Source organism: Myxine glutinosa, chromosome 4, assembly GCF_964187855.1.
Source record: "Myxine glutinosa chromosome 4, kmMyxGlut1.1, whole genome shotgun sequence".
Lineage (NCBI taxonomy): Eukaryota > Metazoa > Chordata > Myxini > Myxiniformes > Myxinidae > Myxine > Myxine glutinosa.
The window spans coordinates 93,483,639-93,508,062 of NC_136264.1; the positions used below are offsets into that span (position 1 = coordinate 93,483,639).

Consider the following 24,424-nt stretch of genomic DNA (forward strand, 5'->3'; position numbering starts at 1 on the left):
TGGTGCTAGAAGGGGATACTTGGCAAAGTAAAATAGAAAGTACTTACAGTATCTGAAGGGGTGTTTGTGTAGACAATTTAGGTAATGAACACCAGGCACACATCAAAGCAGGAGCAGTCTCCTCATGCCATGTTATTGCAGCTGCTTTAAGGACTTGCACGCTTCTCAAGGATCATCAGAGTGGAGCAGGGAGGAGGGAAGCAAGAGAGACAACCCCCTCCACTCCCCTTCCAACCCCAGAGACCCAATGAACTAATTGCGGGTAAAAAAAAAACAAAAAAAAAACTGTGAACTGTATTAGCGGCTTTGGAATGGAAATGTTAAATTTGGAAATGGCAACTTGCAGCTTGAAGCAAGCTATGCTGTTGTAGCATAATGCGCATGGAACAGTGCGTCCTTACAGTGCGAACAATCTGTACAGTGTACAACAACAAAGTATTTCAATAGTATGGCCAAAAATTGAACATCATATTAACTTGAAGGAAAAATTGCTGCACTATAGTCTGTAGGAACCTTGAGAAGATAATCCTGTCCCTCTAAAACCCATGCCACACATTCTTACCAATTTTAAGAGGACACCACCGACCAAAGAAACACTGACCTGCCTTGAACCTCGAAATATGAACATCATTCTTCGTGAGAAGGCCGAATGCCTCAATTCTGTGTTTGCTTCAAAATCTCGTGTGCACTCCACACCACCCACTCCCCCACCTATCTATCTCTCTAATCATCCTTCCTGGTCATACCCAACTGCTCCTGGACTCTGTCTTTTACACCTAAGAAGGTGGAGAAGATACTGGCAACCCTCGACTCTGACTCTGCAATTGAACAAGATGGCATCAGCTCGTGCCCTAAAAGCCTAATCTGCTGCTCTTGTACTTCCTCTCTGCCCTTTATTCTCAGTCACCTTCCATCTGCTTGGAAATCAGCCATCACAGCATTACATAAAAGGTGCAAAAACTGATCCCCTCAAATACAGACCAATTGGCTCACTTCCAATGATCAGAAAGGTCATGGAATACATCATCACAGTTGACATAAAATCTCTCGCGATCACTTCCTCTCCTGTTGTAGTGAACATGTGGCTATCAATGGATTTCTCTCATCTCCTCTTCCTGTCCAGGCTGGAGCTCCTCAAGGTAGTGTTCTGGGCCCTGTGCTTTTTCTAATCTTCATCAATTCTCTCTGACTCTCTGGAAAATACTCTTTATCTGTTTGCTGATGACTCCATGCTCCACCACTCTATATCTCAACCCTCAGATCGGTAGGCAGTATAGCCTCTTCACTCTCTGCAGACCAGGAGAAAATCACAAGCTGGTCAAACACATGGAACATGTCTTTCAATCCTGACAAATCTCACACTCTCACTAGTCTCTCTGAAAAGAGCGTCCAGAAAACCCTCCCATATACTTTCTCAACAATCCTCTTGAAGAAGTTCTATCACTCAAGCTTTTGGGTCTCACTATCTGCCATGATCTTTCCTGGGAAAACCACATTTCCAAGCTGGCCTCCAAAGCCAGTCGCCGACTGGGCATCCTCCGTCGTGTGAAGTCCTTTCTGGGCACTACTGAGCTCCTCACCACATACAAGGCTTTCATCCGCAGTTTGATGGAATACTGCTCTCCACTCTGGGCTGGTGCTCCTGCCTCACACTTAGCTCAGCTAAACCCTGTCGAAACCAAAGCTTTTGGGATCATCTGTATCTCCCATGATGAAGCTGATTCTGAGGGCCAGCCTCTCTCTGTCTGTCTCTGTCTGTCTATCTCTCTCTCTCTCTCTCTCACTGCAGGCGGGTTGGTGATCTTTCTGTCTTCTACCGACTCCTCTCCGGCCTTGTACCCATGTCTTCCCTCCGTCTGTGCTCTGTCCCCCAAATATTCCTGCAGGACGCACAAGATCTGCCAGCAACCCTCTTCTGGTGAAACTGCAAAAATCAACACTCTCTGCTCACCTTCACTCTTTCAATCCTCTTTTTCCCACCTCTGGAACAAACTCCCTCACTCTCTTCAATCCCACTCTTCCCTCCAGGTCTGTAAAAGAGCTGTTCACCACCATCTCATTTCTTCCCCCATCCAAAGAAATGATCTTTTCTACCCCCATTAAACCACCCCAAACCCACCTCTTACAAATTCCCTGTTTTCTTTCCTGAAAGTCGCTAAAGTGTACTTTTTGTTTATCCCACTCCAGCCCTCTCTCTCTTCCACAGATCTCCTGATGTCCCTATTCTCTACTGTTGCTATGCATCCCCCTCTCTCCCCCTCTCCCTTTATTATATGTTTCTACATGTTAGCTCTTATATGAGCCTCGACTTGGTATACAAAATAAAAAATCCTCATCTCCACCAGCCTCATCTCAGATCATCAATTCGGATTCAGACCTGGTCACTCCACCTTGGAGATGCTGCTTTGACTCTCCGAACAATGGATGGAGGCCCTCGATATCAGTCATGAGATCAGAGCCGTCTCTCTGGACTTATCTCGAACTTTCAATACAGTCTGGCATCCCGCCTTGCTCTCCAAAGTATCTGCCTATGGAATCCAAGGCCAACACCACTCGTGGATTACTGACTCCCTTCATTCTCAAAGCCAACATGCGGCTCTCAATGGAATCCTTTCATCACAAGGCTGGAGTACCCCAAGACAGTGTTTTTGGCCTCATCTTATTCCTAATTTTCATAAATAATCTCTCTGACTCTCTGGAAAATCCTCTTTATCTCTTTGCCGATGACTCCACTCTCTGCCGTGACATCCCTCATCCTTCTGTCAGACAGGCAGTAGCCTATTCCCTCTTTGTAGACCTTCATATCGTTACAAGCTGGTAAAAGACTTGGAACATGTCTTTCAATCCCAACAAATGTTACACTCTAACTCTGTCTCTCCGAAAAGTCCATCTGGCAAAACCTCCCACCACTTTCTTTAAAAAAGACCATCTGGCGACCTTGGCAAAACCACAATCTGGGAAAACACCTGGACTATGTGCAAAGACCATGCGCAAAGTCCTTCCTTGGTACACCTGAGCTGCGATCCACAATCAAGGCTTTCATCCACAGCTTGATGGAGCACTGCTATCCCCTCTGTGCTGGTGTCCCTGTCTCACTTGGCCCATCTCAGTTTGACACCATGGAAAAAGGCTTTCAAGATCATTTGAATCTCTCGCGATGAAGCTGAGTCTATGGGCCTATCACTTCGCCATTGCTGACAGGCTGGTGGTCTCTCTGTCTCCTACTGGCTCATTGCTGGTATTGCACCCTGTGCCCTTTCCATGCTTTGTTCCCCTCCAACCCCCTCCCCCAGGTATCTGCAGGACGCACATGGTCTACCAGCAAACCCTGCCTAATGAAACTGACAAAATCCAGAACCAATGTTCACCTCCACTTATTTGTTCCTCTTTTTTCCCTCCTGTGGAATCACCTCCCACACTCTCTTCCATCTCATTCTTCCCTCCAGGTCTTCAAAACAGCTGTTCACCATCATCTCAGGTGACTCAGGTCTGGTGGCCCCCATCCAAATCTATGATCTTTTCTACACCCATTAAACCACCCTGATCCCTCCCAAAATTTACTTCTGTATCCATCTTAACCACCCCTTGCGTTTCCCCTACCCCTCATTACTCACATCCCTTGCTTGTCCGTCTCCATCTGTTTTCGACCTCGGCCCTGCTGTTGGCATTTTTCCCTTCTCCTTCTGCTTTTGTTATGTTGCATCCTGATCTGTTCTCTGTGCTTGCACTTCCACAGGTCAGGCCAGGTATGGGAGCATGAGCCGAAGCAGAATGTTGCCACGTCCACTTTCCACCGATACTCCAATGGCCTCTGATTGGCCATCCCCCAGGCAGATGCCTGGCCTATCCCCATCTCCTTGAGATGCCGATCAACCTGCTGCAACCACTAGGCACGTGGTCAGCCCGTTGGCCTCCTCCACTAACGAGGATCCCTCGCTGAGATAATCTAGTGAGCAGGATCAGCATCAGGAAAACTAGCCACATGGCCATACAGTTTCAGCTGATGCTCACGGAACATACAGGTAACAAATCTCAACTGAGTCTCTCTCAGCAAACGCTCATTGGACACAGTCTTAAACAGCAATAGCCAAGGATTCTCTGAAGAGTCCTGATACCGAAGGAGTTAAGTCCCAGTCTCAGATCCTTGGTCAGAGTCTATGTCTCGCATCCGTAAAGCAAGACTGGAAGCAACGAGAACTTAAAGACTTGGACTTTCATCCTCCTGCATAGGTACCAACAGCGCCACACCCACACAACAGCGCCACTCAGCGAATTCATGACTCCCCAGGCCAGACACAGACGTCTGTCGACCTTGGCTCAAAACATGTGGGGACATGAATAACACTGCCACAGTAAGTGAATGTCTGTGACCTCAACATCCTCACCACAAACACGGCGGACAGACAAGATAGTCATTGGAAGCCTGAATCTTAGTTTTTTTTATTTATCCCGTAATCCCAACGGCCCACTCCTCATTCAGCACATGGAGAGTCCCCAGAAAGATATCCAGTGTCTCCACAAAGATGATTGCATAATCTGTGAAATAAAGGTCAGAGATCTTGACATTTCAAATGTTGCACCGCAGCTTGATCTCTTCACCATCCCTCCCCCCACCCGCCTCCCCCCCCCCACCTTCCCCCCCCCCCCCCCCCCAGCATCCAGTCCATACAAGCGCTGAAAAGTGTGGAGGCCAATGCGACTATCTCCAGCAACAACTGGAAATAAGTCAGGGATGAAACCACCACAACTCCCAACACTCTCAGTACCAGAGTATAGTTCAGAAATCAGATTTATCAGTATTGGTGGCACCCCACAAAGACTGATAAATTAATCCTTTAAAGGGCATCTTGATTCACAGAATCAAAGGCTTTGCGGAGATCAATATAGGCTGCAGGCAGTCCCTGCTGAAACCTTCGATTACGTTTGATGAGGACCAGAAGAGCAAGGATATGGTAAATCGTTGACCTCTTGGGCGTAAAGCTCGACTGCTCTGGGCGCTGGTGCTCAAGCAGATGGAGGCGAACCCCATCAAGAATGAACCGAGCAAAGATCTTGCACAGCACTGACAGTGTCACCCCTCGGTAGTTGTTGCAGTCCTGGTGACCACCCTTCCCTTTCCAGAGAGGGACAACAAGGCCCCTCTTTCGGGCAGTTGGAATGATGCCTGTGCTCTGTTTGGAGCACAGAACTGCATGCAACAACTCGAGTACAGCATTTCCACCTGCCTTGTGAAGCTCAGCATGGATGCCACAAATCCCAAGAGCTTTTCCCTCTTTCAACCGGTTCACTGCAACCTGTTTCCACAAATGAAGGTGGTTCACAGTTGAATGGAGGATCAGCAATAGGGATAGTCACACCCCTGACATCCAACTCAACAGTTGGTGGGTCAGCCGGGTACAGCCGCTCAAAGTAACCAGCCCAGCGGGCCTTCACTTCAGACTCTTCTGTCAAGAGCCCACAACCTTTCGCTCTAACTGCAGTACACCGAGGGACAGTATTGGAGGGACGCAATGCACGGAGTCGTCTGTAAGCAGGACTAGAATCACTTGGCCACAGGTGATGCTCTACCCTTTCACAGATTCCTCGCAAAGAGGCTTCCTTGTCCACCCTCATCAAACGTACAGTTTGACGCCTCAGCTCCCTGGACAGCTCAGCTCTACCATCAAGCTTGGCCCTGAGACTCTGGTCAATGGTATCCAGTGTCTCTTGGGAGACAAAGTTATTCTTCGTCTGATAGTGGGTTCCACGAAAACCAAAAGCAACATCAAGGATGGCACTCCACAACTTTTGAAAGCACTTCACAACTCTTAAGGATCCTCCGAAACACACAGACCGGCAAAAACCCCACTCAACCTGTTTGCAAACTCCTCAGCTACCCTTTCATTCCTTGAGCTTGCCAGTATCCAGCCTAGGCTGGGATAGTACCATCCTCTCAGCTGTGTGCCACAACTTAAAAGTTGCTACAAGCCTGTGGTCAGTATTGAGGAACTGAGCACTCAAGTGGACCCTGCAATTCTGGAGCATCCTCCAGCGACCATCAACAACAAACACATGGTCAATCTCCTTTGACACAACCAGCGTTGGAATACCAATTGGACGAGGCTATGGGCCCTGAAACCTTGTACCAGTCACCCAGGGTCCATGACCTCTTTGCAAAGTCAAGGAACTTAGTGCTATTCTGGTTCACAGTTCAAGATCCGTGGGGATCAACACATGTCTCATAACCATCCCTATCAGTTCCAGTCAATGCATTGAAATCCCCGAAGACTATAAGAGTACATCTCCCCGGGCACTGATCAACAACAGACTCGAGCGTGGCATATAATGTCTCCCTCAGTGAGATCACCTGCCAGAGAAACAAGCGTTACGCCTAGGTCCCCCGTCGGTGAAGTGGTGAGTTGACAAAGTGGAAGACGCACGGCGGCCATCTTGGATTTTGAAGTGGCGACCCAATTTTCAATAGCGTTCGTCCTTATGCATAGATACACCCACACACCAGATTAGAAGTTAGTAGTTCGTTTATTTTTTAAAGATATTGTGCTCACAAGGTGCAGACATATACAGACTTGGCATTTAATATGGAATATATATTTTTTCTTGACTTGGGTTTACTTTCTTAACTCAGTATATCAATCTGGTGAGTTTCTTTTACACTTTGGTGATTTATTTGTTAAAAGAACCATGTCACTGATTGTCTGTCGCAGCAAGAAGTCAACAACAGGATTATATCACAGGTGGTGTGGCAAAATGTACGGACAGGTGCATTTGATGATTGGCTTCACAGTTGGGTATACAAGGGTTGTTGCGTTCTGTATTAGTGGAAAACAACTGCTGCACGTCTCCAAAAGTTATTGCCGCTTCCTCTGGAGATGGTCCGTCAACTCAACAATGCTGTTTGTCATGGAGTGGTGGCTTTACGAAATTACGGCATGAAACAGCGTGCTATTGCTCGGCAGTTTGGTATCACTCAAGGTCAGGTGTAAAAGATCCTGAAACGAAATGCTCAGAGGGGTGTCCCTACTCCAATACCGAGGCCAGGACGTCCCCGCAGAACCACAAGGAGGGATGATCGCCAGCTGTACCGGTTAGTCCGCAATGGCCGTACCAAGTCAGCTAATCGGCTTAGGGCTGAGTGGCAGCAACTGACAAATGTGCCTGTATCCAGAAGGCTAGTCAACCAACGACTGGTTCAAGCAGGCTATCATGCCAGGCGTCCCCTCAGAAAGCCACGCCTGACCAGACAACACCGCCAGCGCCGATTGCAGTGGACCAGAGAGCACCGTCAATGGCAGCCAGGACACTGGAATCACGTGATCTTCAGTGACGAGTCTAGATTTCTGGTCTATCGTCAAGATGGCCACGTCCGAGTGCGCAGACAAGTGCATTAAGACTACAACAAAGATTGTATAGTGCCAAGAGTCCAAGCTGGAGGTGGTGGGGTGACTGTTTGGGCTGCTTTTCATGCAGGAGGAAAAACTGACCTGGTTGTTCTGAATGGAAACCTGAATCAGTTCAAGCACAGGGTCATTCTGGAAGAAACATTGCTTCCATTTGCTCTTGCAGCCTTTCGAGGAAACTTAGTCTTCCAAGATGACAATGCATGGCCTCATCATGCTCGCATGATCCAACACTTTCTTGCTGACCGTGGTGTGGAGCATATGGAGTGGCCTGCCATGTCCCCGGATATGAATCCGATAGAGAACTTGTGGGCAGAATTAACGCGTCAAATCGACCACTTGGACCAGCAGCCGACCTCTGTGCGTGAGTTGCAGCAGGCTATTGTCACTGCATGGCAAGCAATTCCTGTCCAAACCTTGGCAAATCTCGTGAACAGCATGCCTCAACGTGTACGTGCTCTCCTGAATGCTCGTGGGGGTTACACGAAGTACTGAACTGTAATTTTACTGTCCGTAATCCCAGTCGTAAGTTAACTTTTGTTTTTGTTAAAAAAAATTTTTGGCTAATGTGCAAAATAAAGAGATACTTCTGGAAAACGTACAGAAGTTTAACACAGTACTGTCCATGAATTGAGTTCGATATCAGTTTACATCACTTTCAAGGATCAATTTATTTGTTTCGAAATGTCAAATGTGGTTTTTGTTTCTTTTAAAGGTCACATTAACAAAATCTAGAATAATTTCAACATAATTCCAATGAACTTTTGGTTCTAAGACATCTTGAAAAGTAAGTTCACCCCCACCAAAAAAATATTCCATATTAAATGCCAAGTCTGTATATGGTGGCGGCCATCTTGGATTTTGACGTGGCGACCCAATTTTCAATAGCGTTCTTCCTTATGCCTAGATATACCCACACACCAGATTAGAAGTTGGTACTTCGCTGATTTTTCAAGATATTCCGCTCACAAGGTTCAGACATACATGGTGGCGGCCATCTTGGATTTTGACGTGGCGAACCAATTTCGAAGAGCGTTTTTCCTTGTGCCTAGATACACCCACACACCAGATTAGAAGTTAGTAGTTCGTTTATTTTTCAAGATATTTCGCTCACAAGGTTCAGGCATATATATGGTGGCGGCCATCTTGGATTTTGACATGGCGACCCAATTTTCAATAGCGTTCTTCCTTATGCCTGGACACACCCACACACCAGATTAGACGTGAGTAGTTCGTTTATATTTCACTAACAAGGTACAGACATACATGGCGGTGGTCATCTTGGATTTGGACGTGGCGACCCACTTTTCAAAAGCGTTTTTCCTTATGCTTAGATACACCCACACACCAGATTAGAAGTTAGTACATCGTTTATTTTTCAAGATATTTCGCTCACAAGGTTCAGGCATATATATGGTGGAGGCCATCTTGGATTTTGACGTGGCGACCCACTTTTCAATAGCGTTCTTCCTTACGCCTAGATACACCCACACACCAGATTAGAAGTTGGTACTTCGCTTGTTTTTCAAGATATTCCGCTCACAAGGTTCAGACATACATGGCGGCGGCCATCTTGGATTTTGACGTGGCGACCCAATTTTCAATAGGGTTCTTCCTTATGCCTAGATACACCCACACACCAGATTAGAAGTTGGTACTTCGCTTATTTTTCAAGATATTTCACTGACAAGGTTGACATACATGGCGGTGGCCATCTTGGATTTTGACGTGGGTTGCACCCACACACCAAATTCCAATGCGGTCCTTCGCTTACGCATGCACGTACGCACACCCACACGGACGGAGGGGAAATCTATAGTCCCTCTTTCGTTCCGCGGTGCGACGGGGGACAATGACCCCCCAAGGAGCGACAAATCCTCAGTCTCATGATATGCTTGACTGGTGTTACTTCAATTATCATGGGAGTCCGCTTATTGGACACAGCAACTCCTTGGGCATGGTAACCATCAGAGCGACCAGACCAGTAATAGGTGTAACCACCCGCCATGATCTCACCACTATCCGGTCTCTGAAACTCAGAAATTGGTGCAATACTGCTGTTCAAACACTGGAGCTCAAATTATAGCACAGACAGGTGATCATCCTCTCTGAGACCGAGGAAATTCCAGGCACCTACCGAAGGAACTGCCTCAGGTTAACCTGAGGAGACTGCCCGCAGTCTGGTGAATGACACCTCAGCACCACCCCAAAACCCAATCCAAGAAGGTTGCCCGGTGATTTTCCTCCTATCATCGACGAATGGGGGTCCCGAAGGCTTTGCCCCAATCCAGTCACCCGGTGAGCTGCCCTGCAAAGGGCAGAAGCACAGGGAGTACTCCCACCGAGTGGGTTTTTTTGTTTTATTTGTGTATGTTGTGGAATGGAGTGTTTTATGGTGGCCGGAGTGCAAATCCTACCACCAGCCTCCTTGAAAGAGGTAACCCAACTTAGTCCGGCAGATATGTGAAGAATTGTGGTAGAATTGTGCCTTTGATGATACAAGCATGAAACTTGGCACACAGTTAGGGCATACCCTTACAGTGAAATTTGGATGTAGGGGCATTCCAGATTTCTCCTTGGCCCAAAATGGCGGCCATTTTACAAAATGGCGGCTAAGAAGGACATATTTACCTATTATTTCAGACTTGTCATTTGTGCTGCTATTGAAACACAATGTAATGAGCATATTATAAATTGTCATGTACATGCTATGCAATACCTTCATACTGGGTTCAAAATTGGAATCTACGGTGGCCTATAAGGGGCAGAACAAATGGTTTACCATTGCAATAGACAGGACTGGTCTAGCGGTTTAATTATTTAACTTTGCATGACTATCTGATTTCTCCTGGGTGTAATTTTGGTTCAATACCTTTATATGAACAACTTTGATGTAGCTTTATGAACTTTCCTATCATAGACTAGGTGACTATAAGGAACAATGCAAGGCTAGTGAAAAGTTACGAAAGCGAATTACTATATTTATGATAATAATGTATGTATTTCTTTTTCAGATGATAACTCGACTGCACTGCACCTTCGCTCATTGACTGTAGTAGCTACCTAGATTTGGTTCCCAATTTGTATATTGATTGGATGGTGGTGGTGGATAATGCTTAATTGACAATGGCCAACAAAAATTTCAAGCTATTAGACCCCCAAAGCCCTAGTACATCTGGAACAAACATGCCTTATCTGACAGATTGGGAGAAGTGTGTGTTATGTCAGGAGGTCACCGATGAGGCCCTTGCCTGTCCAGGTGATTCCAAGCGAACCACAGGGTCCGGATACCAAACTCTTGCAGATTATCTCCTCACCTTCAGCCAGATGGGCTGCCTGCCAAAATCTCTAGAACTGTCCCGCCTGGACGATGGTGAAGGTATCCAGTCAACCTTCCAGAGCCACAAGGCTAAGTGGCATGATTAATGCAGACTGAAATACAACAAAACTGAACTGCATCGGGCACAAAAAAGAGAAACGTCTAGTGAAGAAACCGCAAGTGTCTCAAGAAAGTACACCCGTCACAGAGTACATGTAGACCACACACAGCCACAGCCTGAAAAGTGTTTCTTTTGTGACAAACCAGCGGGTACTAATTCTCTGCGAAAAGCTTCCACCTTCGACCTCGATAAACATGTCAGGACAGCTGCCCTGAAACTAGGAGATCAGGCACTTCTTGCTAAACTGAGTGCAGGTGACCTTATAGCACAAGATGCACAGTACCACGTGAAGTGTCTGGTGTCACTTTATAACAAAGCAAGGGCCACAAGCACAACACTGAATGAACAAGATGATATCAATCACGGTATAGCACTTGGAGAGCTAGTGTCCTACATCGATGATGCCCGCACAGATGCTCTTGTGACACCAGTGTTCAAGCTGGTAGACCTAGCAAGACTATACACCACCAGGCTGGAACAGCTTGGAACAGTCTTGACCAGGCGTGTCCACTCCACCAAACTCAAAGATCGAATCATGACATATTTTCCAGACCTAGAGGAGCACATGTCCGGTCGAGATATTCTGCTTGCTTTCAACCAGGATGTTGGCTCAGCCCTTCAGAAGGCATGTGATCACGACACTGACAGTGATGGAGTTTGTCTTGCTAGAGCCGCAAATATAGTTCGTAGAGACATGTTGAAAATGAACTCAACATTTAGTGGTTCATTTGAAGCCCACTGCCAAGAACATTCGGTACCTAATTCGCTTGTATCACTAGTTTCTATGATCTTGAATGGTCCTAACATCCAAGAGCAGTCAAGCCACTCGTCGGTATCAACACCTACTCTCACAATCTCACAACTCCTTATGTTCAACAGTTACTCACGCCGCAGAGAGAGTAGCAGTACTACCACGTCCACGAGGCACAGTCACAATCGGGAGACTCCCCTGCCTGTGTACCTGGGCACCCTTATCCACACAAAGACTCGAAAAAGAGACCTGGTTGATACTATGTTCAACCTGGGTCTCTCGATCTCCTATGACAGGGTGCTTAGCATCTCCACGGACTTGGGGAACAGAATCTGCCGTTTCTTCCAAAATGAGGGTACAGTTTGCCCCCCTGAGCTAAAAAGTGACCTCTTCACAACTGGGGCAGTGGATAACATTGATCATAACCCCAGTTCAACAAGTGCCCACGACTCCTTCCATGGCACTGGCATTTCACTTTTCCAGCACCCAAATAGCGATAGCCGTGGAGTTCAACGGGTAAACCCAGATGACACATCAACAACAGATGCACACCTGCCACAGTCATACACCATCGTACCTCCTGTTGTTCTGGGTAAATGTGACCCACCTGTACCCAAGCTAGCGGGTCCCAACAAAAGCAACTGCCAACTCATCCCTGAAGCAATGCAGATTGAGTACAGGTAACTGATTATTGTGTTTGAACTGTGGACAGTTATATGTGTACCTAAATAACCAAGACTTGTTAACTTGTGTGGACTTGTTTGTTCTTAATTGTGTTCATTATCTTGCATTTTGACAGGTGGCTGGAGCAGATGGAGAAGACAGTGCTATCTGACACACCACTTAAGGGAGACGAGACAGTATCATGGGCTGGATACCATGCCAGCAAGCAGTCTATTCCAGAAGAACCAGAGTGTAGTGTGGCCTTAACTTCATTGCTGCCTCTCTTCTATGACCAGGCAAAATCTGTGGCAATGATTCGTCACTCCATGGATGTCATCAAGAAAGCAATCGATATTCTGAATCCAGGTCAGATCCCTGTAATCACACTTGATCAGCCACTGTACACACTTGCCAAACAGATCCAATGGAGATGGCCAGAAACACACGGAGAAGATCACTTCGTCATGGTCTTTGGTGGACTCCATATTGAGATGGCAGCATGGAAAACCCTCGGTGACCTTCTGGATAGCAGTGGGTGGACAGGCGTTCTGATGCTTGCAGGGGTTGCTACAAGTGATACTGCTGATTCCTTCCTGAAAGTGACCCATGTGACACGCACACGACGAGCACACCAAGTCACAGCCAGTACTCTCTATCTTCTCCTGAAGGAAGCCTACAGCCAGTACACCAGTGGACTAGATGAGGGACAGGATACGATACCACTAGATGACTGGTGCGGTGAACAAGCCAATGCAAGTCCACAGTTTCAGTTCTGGTTCCTAATTATGCAGCTAGAACTGGCAGTCCTGATCTATGTGAGATCCGTCCGTGAAGGAAACTTCCAACTGTACACTGATGCTCTGACCAAGCTTGTACCATGGTTCTTCGCCTTGGGACATACAAACTATGCCAGGTGGATCCCAGTTCACTTGCGCGACATGGTGACACTTGCAACAAAGCATCCAACTGTATACGCACAGTTTCTGGCAGGAAACTTCACCATGAAGAAGACTACACGTGCATTCTCTGCCATAGCCTTAGACCAGGCACACGAGCAAAATAATGTATTGGTGAAAGGTGATGGAGGGGCTGTAGGTCTTACGGAGAATGCTGCAGCTTTGCGCCGATGGATGGTGTCTGGTCCAGAGATGGCCAAACTGATCTATAAGTTCGAGGCCACAACAGAAAAAAGAATTAGGAAAACTGAACTAAAACACCATGAACAGACAAAGCACACGCAGGTAGCCTTTGCTCGAGATGTGAGAGCACTCACCCGTGTCATAGGAGAGATGGGGAACCCATTCTGTGACGACAGCAAAGATCTCTTGGTGCTAGACAGCAGAGACCTGGCAGACCCAGCAGTCATCAACACCCTTTACCAGATCGAGAAGCTGGGAAAAGAACAGTATGACACATATGTGAACGAGAGGCTTGTACATCAGACAAAGCCTATCACTGACCCAATAAAAAGAAACAATCTCCCTCTCTTCAGCCGACCCCCAGTCAGAGAGAAGTCAAGAACAGAGTTGAAGGTGGTATCTCTGAAGAATGACTGCGTTCTGTTCTCCAGGCTGTTTATTGCATCCCAGACACGGAATGGAGATCTTGATGAATTCTTTGCACATGAAAACCAAGCTTGTCCCCCTGCATTGTCACAAATGGGCACAATCCGGCTTGGAACCAAGTCTGATCTGGTTGGGTGCTTAGAAGATCTGATCACCTCACGGGAAAATGATGATGTAAGCCCCCCTGTTGAAGTCATGATCCTGGATGGAGCAGCCATCGTGAACATGCTGGCACCTCGTAATGCGAAGACCTTCTCTGAGTATGCATCACTAGTATTCTTGCCATACATCACATCTCAGATACAAAATAAGAGCAGGGTTGATATTATCTGGGATGAATATTTCCCAGACAGTTTGAAAGCCGACACCAGGAAGACGAGGGGTAAAGGCACCAGGAGACGAGTTGAGCCATCTAGTTCCATCCCTCGAAACTGGCAGGCCTTCCTTCGCATAGACGAGAACAAGGTGGAGTTGTTTGACTTTCTAGCAACGAGGATAGCAAACATTGAGACTGACAAGCAAATCGTCACCACAAACCACAAAGAAGTTTTTTGTACACAGCCACGAGATGTTACTGGTCTTTCCCCGTGTAGTCACGAGGAGGCAGATACAAGGATACTACTCCATGTCCAAGATGCAGTCAGACAGGGCTATACCAAGGTGTCAATCCGCACAGTGGACACAGATGTTTTGATCCTTGCAATGGCAGCAACTGGATATCTTGACATCGATGAACTCTGGGTTGCTTTTGGCACAGGGAAGAATTTCAGGCACTTGGCAGCTCACGAGATGGCTGTGGCACTGGGACCAAACAAGTGCCGAGGGTTGCCATTCTTCCACGCCTTCACTGGGTGTGACACCGTGTCCTGCTTCGGCGGAAGGGGGAAGAAAACAGCATGGGAAACATGGAAAGCCTATGATGAGGTCACCTCAGCTTTCTGCGCACTGGCTGCCACACCAACCATTTCAACTGCAAATGACAACATGGATCCACTGGAGCGTTTTGTTGTTCTGCTCTACGATCGAACAAGCAGCCAGGAACATGTTAACGATGCCCGCAAGCATCTCTTCACCCAGACTGGTAGATCAATAGAGGCTATCCCACCAACGCAAGAAGCCCTCAGACAACACATCAAGAGAGCTGCCTACCAAGCCGGCTTTTGTTGGGGCCAGATGATGATTTGCGCACCTGAGCTCCCATCGCCAAGTGAATGGGGTTGGAAACAGAGTAATAACGGCTGGGGGATATATTGGACAACCCTCACAGAGGCAACTGAGGCATGCCGACAATTGATTAGATGTGGATGCAAGAAGGGTTGCAGGAAACAGTGCAAGTGTGTTAAGGCCGCACTCCAGTGCTCAGCTCTGTGTCACTGTGCAGGGGAGTGCACACGATAGTATACAGGAGGAATAACACACCTGTTACATATACACAAACATGTGGAAGACTGTTTTGTAGACTGTTTTATAGTGAAAGTCACTTCCACAGCGTTAATGTGGCATTTTCACTTCATTTCCATTGTGTTTCTGGAGTTTGCTCAAAATAGCTCAAAAAGTAATTATTTTTGTAAAGAATAAGGACCAAATAAATGTTATGTGAGTTTGTTGACATTTAATTATGATCTTACAACCTGTTTACGTGAAAAAAACATCATAGGTGTGCTTGAGCAATAAGTAAATCTAGTTTTATAGACATCGGTACTGTGTATCTTATTATCCGTAAACGGCCATTTTTTAAATGGCCGCCATTTTGTCCCTAGGAAAAGATTTGAATGCCCCTATATCCAAAAATCTTCCTAGTAGTATGCTCTATCAGTGTTCAAAATTTCATGCTTGTATCACCAAAAGCACAATTTTTTCACATATCTGCTGGGCTAACTGTAATGAGGACGTCCGCAGACACAATTTGGCACCAGATATGGATGGCCGTTGGCTCACAAGGAGCTCCTCAGCCCAAAGGGCACTTCCATGAGCCATGACTATGTGAACAAAACTAGAGGTTCAAGGGAACCTGAACTCAACTGGTCTATACCAATATGGTTAGAATATGCATAATAGAACCGCAAACTATATAGTGCTAAAAATATGACAAAAATTGATTTTCAATATGGCCGCCCCCGCCCTGCTGCGCCCATATTTGGGCGTGCAACGCCCAAATGCAATCCCAAACTAGTTTGTGTCTTAAAGATGCTGCATAACAAGTTTCATCAAATTTAATCAATATTTGTGACTTTTCGAGCACAGACGTCAAATTGTTTACAGATGACAGACAGACAGATGACAGACACTGGGTGTCGACAAAAACTCAGCTGGACATAGTCCAGTTGAGTTAAAAATACTGTCCCTCTCAATAGTAAACTTTGAGCATTTGTAACTACTACTTCGGGATGCTTCAATGATACTTGTGGATGACGTCTTTGTCATAAAGCTAGTGCATACATGTAGATGTAAAACATAGTTCAAGTGTAGGAATCACAAATCACTACCCCTAGACCCTATAAGCAAGCTCTAAACAACTGCAGCATACTCATATGGGGTGATGATAATGCATTGGATCTGGTGGCCCCTTTTACCAGGAGTCATTTTGGGCCTGTTATATTGCACCAAATTATGTTAATAATTTGCATAACACCCCCAAATGACAATAATTGGGGTCATATTTTTTATTAAGTAAACAGATAGGAAGAAGCAAATTGGAGCCACTGTGGCAAATATTATCCCGATGGACAGCCAAAAGTGCACAGGACAAAAACAAAACCATTCTGTGTAATCTAAGGCAACCCATGAGCTCATCATGACATGCATGTGGACACGGTTACAAATTCCTGGACAAGCAGAGCTCCGGAGCAATAAGACTTTTCCTGTAACGTTTAACATGCTAAAGAAGTGTGGAAAACAGAATGAACTGTGAAACAAAGAAATAAGGAACGACAAAATATAATTTTACACGAATGTGTCTATGGATGTGCCTCCACCAGCGTTAGAAGTCAACCCTCTGTTGCGTTTGATCTGAATGAGAGGGAGAGGGAGGGAGAGAGAGAGAGAGAGAGAGAGAGAGTGCACACAAGACAAAATATAAAAGTAGGAGAGAGACCACATCAGATCTCAAAGTGCACGTGCCCCATGACCTTTTGAAACCAAGATGTAATCAGTTCATTTTAGCATTACAATTTTTTGCATTTTGCAAAAAAAAAACATTTTGATTTACATTTTTGCATTTTGCTCTATGCTTGTGCCAAATTTGGTTGAGATCCCTTTAGTGGTTCACACTTTATTGTGGTATCAATAAAGTGACAATGGAAGGACACCACAAAAACATGCCTCTGGTCTTTGGCTGCGGAGGCATAAAAAGCAGAGGGGGCGATAAGAGCATACAACAACACTGACATGTCACCACATTTTCTTTTAATCGGCATACAAACTTCGCAAATGGTGTTTAACAAAATAAGCGAAGTGGTAATAAAAGTAACAACATTACAACCTATAAATACATAGCTGGGCAGCAGTTTCACTGCGCTTTGCTTCCAAACACTGGTGATGTGGCCGTACCAATGGGGTGGGCTGACTTGCCTGTCTGAGTATTGGGTATGTACAGGGTATGACCAGATCCGATAACTGTCACCCGATAAGTCAGAAAGATACTCATTGAAAGATAGACAAAGCAAACCCTCACATCTGCACTGTACATCAGATCTCAATCAATATAAAAGTTTAAAAAGGACGGAAAGGTTACATTGAAACAAATTATATCAATAAAAATAAAAGTATGTATGGTGGACAGATAGAGAATTAAAAACTCGAGCCCTGCTCCAATCATCAATTTCCTACTCACACAAAAATGTCAAAGCTTAACATTCAATCACAAACTGTTTCACCCTCATCTAACTAATCAGTGTGACATAGTTGAAAAAGACAAGCTTTTCAGAGATGGAAAAGAATAAACGACTTCTCCGAAGGTGTATGCATATATTGAGAAAAATATACATCTTTCCCAAAACCAAAGTAAAGTTAGGCAACAAATGTTCAACATGGTGGAACTTTCATATTGTTGCCTACTATGGGGAAAAAAACACCAACAGCCTTAGTGAAAACAAGAACCTATTGGGTACAGGAATGATGGACCAAATGCTGACTTCAAAGGTAAAACCCTGCTTTGGAAACGGAGCCTGTTGGTGGTGGAACTACGACAATATCAGAAAGAATCGTCATAGCAAGGTGGCAACCGAAGCATGATGCTTGCCAAAAAGATGGCAAACGTTATACTTTCAGAGAGACACAAGCTGATGGAGAAGTTATATGTGGACCATAGAGGACAAAATTTAAGAAAGAGGATAAATAAATGGAAGAGAACCAATTTGATCGCATCATCATCTTTCTGCAAAGACCATACCAAATGAACCATCAGATTTCTCAAGCAGACACCTTGGTTGATGATTACTGACCATTGAAATGAGGAGCCATATACATATTATGGATACCAAATTGGAAAACTTTTAATATTACCACCCCAACTCCTGCACCTGATCCCCACCTCCAACCTGGCTGTCTCAAGATATGCCAGAGGATCGAGGGCTTTCATTTAAAAAAAGGAAACTCTCACTCTCCCATTTCACTCACCACTCCACTCCATAATATTCCTGCCTTTTTGTAAATATAACCCTCCTCCTTCAACACATAATATGTAGATGGCCCCTAATGGGACTGCATCCAACCTCCCTGAACCCAAGATGTGAAAACTAAAATAAAGTAATAATACAATAACAAAGAAGCAGGAAAGATCCACAATAGCACACTCGGATCATCATGCTTTAGCAGCTGGACATGGTGTTATTTCTCACATCAAGTACAAGCACACACACATAAATGCTGGAAGAAAAAGCCAAATAATAACAAAAAGAATTTTAAAAAAACTCAAACTTTTCATGACAGGTAAAGAAATGGCAGTCGGACTTGGAACTGGCAAGCGCTATGTACAAGCAACACGTCCAGTTTTAAAAGTACAAAATAAGTTTCCTTCGAGAGCGTTCAATCTCTAATAATGTAAATAAAGACAAAACGTTATGTTACAGAGCTTTGAAAAATCAAGCAAACGCCGTGACGATAGTATAAACTACGTTTACGACTATCATGAAGACCGACACAAAAGCATAAATAGATTTACAAAACAAGCGCAGAAGGTGGAAGGGCGTGCCTTTAAAGACCAGCACCCGGTCTGTTCAGTCAAAGCCAGCTGCAAATACCATAGTTAAAAAGGTAAAATTAAAACCGTGCTAAGTTAATGATACATTTGCGGAACTATGCATCGCATAAAATCCAGAGCAGTCCTCCTAGTCCTCCTCCTAAGCCTACATCGAATATTGATGATGTCAAACTTTCTCCACCACAATCGTCCCGTTGTTCAGAACATGTACGGCAATCAGAGCAAGAGACGCCCATTCTTTTGGATCTTGAGGATTTTGCCAAGGCGTTGCTTTGCAGTAGCCAAGCCTTTCCTTGGACGCTTTCCACCTGCAAAACATTAGGAGAAAGCATTAATTATATCACGTATGAAATAACAGGCTACACCAGATATTGAAAGTCTCATCTTGCCCCGGTCATGGCACAAGCTTTTTAAGAGATGCTGGATTGCACGGAACCACCGTAATGCAAACAGGAAGGCAGACGATCATGGTAATGAATGCTTCGTTCAAAGTTCAACGCAAATCCAAGAATTGGGATGGCTATAAGCTTCAGTCTAAATTTTAAAACTATTTATCGATGACAACGGCACAGCATACAAATTCCTCATCTTGAAAGCAGCCGTTATGCAACCTTCACATACACGGATTATTCTTACGAGTCCTTACGGATCGCCAACTCGTAGTCAATCACAAGCATCCGTAAATAACTCGTCACAACTCGCAACAACTTTTGACATGTCAAAAATCATCTTCCGTTATTTACGGATGCTTGCGATTGACTACGAGTTGGCGATCCGTAAGGACTCGTAAGAATAATCCGTGTATGTGAAGGCACCCTTACGGAAGACAAATTAACTTGGTGGAGCCAATCTTACAACAATGTTATAAAAGTGAAGCTACGGCCTTCCTTTGAACGGTAGAATACAATGTATACAAGTTCTGTCAGAAGTTCAAAGCTCTAGATCGTTCTACCCACAACAACACAAAAAAAGTTCATGTGATTTCAAGGAAGTACATAATTTGTGTGATTTCTCTGATAAATTGAAATCGAGAAGAGATGTATTAATCCTGACAAGGGAAAGCTGGAGAGAGTGGGGGACTATGTGCTGTGGCTTCACTCCCGTACTGTTTCAAAATCCACACCGGCGGTTACACTCTGACAACTGACAGGTCTTCGTCTACTGCTTACTACTTACTACTACTACCACATCCAACAATCACACACAGGCAGTCAAATTGAAAACAGTATGAAGAGATCGTGAAACCCGATCCGTTTACCCGGGCCCGATATGTTAAGATGTTCCAGTAATGACGGAAGCATGCACATGCCACAGAAAGAACGGCTGCAAAATGAAGAATTCACACAGTGTCTTCAGAAAGTATTCACACCCCTGGTCTTTTTCACATTTTGTTGTGTTACAGCCTGAATTTAAAATGGATTGAATTGAGTTTTTTTGTCACTGATCTACACGTAATACCCCATAATGTCAAAGTGGAATTCTTTTGAGAATATATTTACAAAATAATTAAAAATGTAATACAAAAATATCATTTTTTTTTGCTTTTTTTTTTTTTTTGTATACAAGATCGAGGCTCGTGTAAGAGCGAACATTAATCACACAGAAAGACAAACAGACACATAAAACAAATAACATCGGGAGCGGTAGACAAGATGGGGAGAGAGGGGGAAGGACACAAACACAACATTTGAGAGCAGGGACCGAGAGACATGGAGACATCGAGAGATCTGTGGGAGGGAGAGGGCTTTGGGGGGGAGGCATGTGAAGGGGGGGGGGGGGTGGGAGAGGTAGAAACATATGGACACTGCCAGGATTTCCAGGAAAGAAGTTGGAATTTCAAACAAGGTGGATCTGGGGTGAATTAGTGGGGGTAGAAAAGATCAAGGTTTTGGATGGGGGAAGATAAGAGATGGTGGTGAACAGCTGTTTTAAAGACCTGGAGGGAGGAGAGGGATTGAAGGGAGTGTGGGAGTTTGTTCCAGAGGCGGGAGAAAAGAGGAATGAAAGAGTGAAGGTGAGCAGAAAGTCTTGATTTTGGCAGTTTAACCATAAGAGGGTTGCTGGCAGATCTTGTGCGACCTGTAGGAATATTTGGGGGACAGAGCACAGAGAGAGCTGGGGGAGCAAGGCCGGAGAGGAGTCGGTAGAAGACAGAAAGACCACCTACCTGCCTGCGGTGAGTGAAAGGCTCTCAGAGATAGCTTCATCGCGGGAGATTCCAATGATTTTGAAAGCTTTGGATTCAACAGCGTGAAGCCGAGCCAGGTGTGAGGCAGGAGCACCAGCCCATAGGGGAGAACAGTATTCCATTGAGCTGCGGATGAAAGCCTTGTATGTGGTGAGGAGCTCAGGTGTGCCGAGGAAGGACTTCGCACGACGGAGGATGCCCAGTCGGCGACTGGCTTTGGAGGCCAGCTTGGAAATGTGGTTTTCCCAAGAAAGATCATGGCAGATAGTGAGACCCAAAAGCTTGAGCGACAGAACTTCTTGGAGAGGATTGTTGAGAAAGTAGATGGGAGGGTTGTCCAGTCGATCCTTTCGGAGAGACATAGTAAGAGAGTGAGATTTGTCAGGGTTGAAAGACATGTTCCACTTGTTTGACCAGTCTGTGATTTTGTCCAGGTCTTCAGAGAGTGAGGAGGCTGCAGACTGCCGATCTGAGGGAAGAGGAATGGAGCGGCAGAGAGTGGAGTCATCAGCAAAGAGATAGAGAGGATTTTCCAGAGAGTCAGGGAGATCATTGATAAAGACCAGAAAAAGCACAGGGCCCAGCACACTTCCTTGGGGAACTCCAGCCTGAACAGGAAGGGGAGATGAGAGAAATCCATTCAGGGCCACACGTTGACTACGACCAGAGAGGAAGTCCGCAAGCCATGCATGGAGATTTCCATGGATACCATAGGAGGAGAGTTTGGTGAGCAGAGCTGGGTGCCAGGCCGTATCAAAGGCCCGTGATATGTCAAGGGAGACAGCTCTGATTTCCTGTTTGGCATTGAGGACCTCCATCCATTGTTGAGACAGCAGAAGCAGCATGTCCAGAGTAGAGTGACCTGGTCTGAAACCAAATTGATGATCAGAGATCAAGCCATTGGAGAAGAGGAAAGATTTCATATCCGAAGCAATGATGACTTTGCATGACTTTGCAGGCTGATTGGTCTGTAGTTGCAAGGATCTGTTTTTGCACCTTTTTTGTGTAAAGCGGTAATGTTAGCTGATTTCCAGGATGCTGGCAGATGACCTTGAGCAAAAGATAGGGTGAAAAGAACAGAGAGAGGGTGAGATAGAGCGGCAGAGCAGGATTTTGGGACCCGTGGGCTGATGCCGTCTGGTCCAGTTGCAGAATCAGAGTCGAGGTTTGACAAAAACTCCTCCACCTTGTCAGGAGAGAAGGACACAGAGTCCAGGAGCAGTTGGGTTCGACTGGGAAAGGTGGGAACAGAGAGAGATGGGTTTGGGACTAAGGATTTTGAGGTGAACACAGAGTTGAGGCATTCGGCTTTGTCACGTGCGATGTCAACTGTGTGGCCATTTGAGGTAAGGGAGGGGATGGAGGGGGAACAAACACCAGAAAACGGATTTGACCAGACGCCACCAGGATTTGGAGGAAGGAGACAGGTTTGAGAGTTCATTCTTGAGTGAGGAGAGATAGTGCTTCCTGGCACTCCTGAGGGTAGACACACACTTGCTCCGAGCTTGGTGGAAGGAACTGAGATTGCCTTCAGTTGGATTAGCCTTCCAAGAGGCAAAGGCAAGTTGTTTCAGGGCAACTGCCTCACCACAAGATTCAGTGTACCATGGACGGGAGGAAGGGTAAGACAACTGAAGGCGAGATGGGATAAATCTGTGCATGAGAGAGATCAGTTTGCTTTGGAAGAATTCCCAGGAAGAATTGATGTCAGAGGCAGTGGAGATGGGAGACCAATCCAGACGATTGATGGCTGCTTGAAGACCGTCCCAGTCGGCCTGAGTAAAATGCCAGACTCGTCGACGCTGAGGAGGCTCTCTGAGAATGGCCAGAGAGATGTCCACTTTGACAAGCACATGATCAGAAGAACCGATTGGAGCAGAAGAAGAGCAGCAGACATTAGCAGGGAAGTTTGTCATAACCAAGTCTAGAAGAGAAGATACTCCATTGGCTGAGATCCGGGTCGGGAAATTGACAGATTGTGTCAATCCCAGTGAGTCACAGAAGTCCTTTGCTGAGGTGCCATGACTGGTGAGAGAGGAACCCACACCCAACCAGGTGGCATGATGACAGTTGAAGTCACCACATATGAGGAAGAGAGAGTTGGGATGAGTGGATAGAAGTTGGTCCATGTTGTCAGACAGTGAAATGTAGATGGAGTCATCACTGTTTGGGGGACGGTACAGAACACATATGAACAAAACGTGGGAGTGGAGAGGAAGCCGTAACCAGAGGTACTCCTGCGGGTGAGGAGGAAAGAGGGCAGTGCAAGGAGAGTGAGGAAGAGAGTTTTTGACAAAGATAGCCACCCCACCACCAGGCCGAGGCTCAGGTCTATCATACCGGAGGAGGGAGTAACCAGGAAGAGATATTAAGGAATCAGAGACATCTTGAAGGAGGAAAGTCTCTGTTAAGCAGATCAAGTCTGGATTGTCAGAAGCAACCTGTATGGAGAGATCAGTCAGGTTTGAGCGAAGGCCCCGGATGTTTGAGGTCCATACCGTTAATGAAGAGAGAGGGGGAGCATCGGGTACAGGACAGGGGAGGGGAGGAGTAGGGTAAGATGAAGGATGAGAGGGGGAGGTAGGGAGAGCAGTTGATAGTGTGTCAGATGTTGCAGAAGAGTTCCAAGAAAAGGAAGGATGAGGAGGATGAAAGGTTTGATGGTGAAGGGATGAGGCACAGTGAGGGGTTGTTTGAGGGGGGGTAGAGGAAAGTATAAGGTTTGGGGGGGTGGAGGTATGAGATAGAAGGGAGACGAAGTGGGGAGGAGGCAGCTTGGAGGAGGAGGGGGGAGGAGGGAGAATTGGAGAGGAATGGTATGGGGGGAGAATTGAATGGGAGGGATTGGGGGGGAGTTTTGAAGGGGAGGAGTGAGGGGGGAGTTTAGGAGGGGAGGGGCAAGGGGGGAGTTTTGGAGGGAAGGGGCAAGGGGGAAGTTTAGAAGTGGAGGGGCAAGGGGGGAGTTTAGGAGTGTAGGGGCAAGGGGGGGGATTTGGAGGGGAGGGGCAAGGGGGGAGTTTAGGAGGGGAAGGGCAAGGGGGGAGATCAGGAGTGGAGGGGCAAGGGGGGATTAGGAGGGGAGGGGCAAGGGGGGAGTTTAGGAGGGGAAGGGCAAGGGGGGAGTTCAGGAGTGGAGGGGCAAGGGGGGAGTTTAAGAGTGGAGGGGCAAGTGAGGAGTTTAGGAGTGTAGGTGCAAGGGGGGGGATTTGGATGGGAGGGG

General features: G+C 46.1%; 1 protein-coding gene across 23 annotated transcripts in view; it reads right to left on the reverse strand.

Moving 5' to 3' along the window:
• Nucleotides 1-17,204: 17,204 nt before the first annotated feature.
• LOC137424988 (histone lysine demethylase PHF8) overlaps nucleotides 17,205-24,424 on the reverse strand; it is a 158,552-nt gene continuing 151,332 nt past the window's right edge. For all 23 annotated transcript variants that reach the window (XM_078776175.1, XM_078776165.1, XM_078776170.1 and 20 more), the window contains one exon: nucleotides 17,205-19,324. In XM_078776175.1, the coding sequence (XP_078632301.1) occupies nucleotides 19,233-19,324 (92 nt within the window). In that variant the 3' untranslated portion in view covers nucleotides 17,205-19,232. The remainder of the gene's footprint in view (nucleotides 19,325-24,424) is intronic.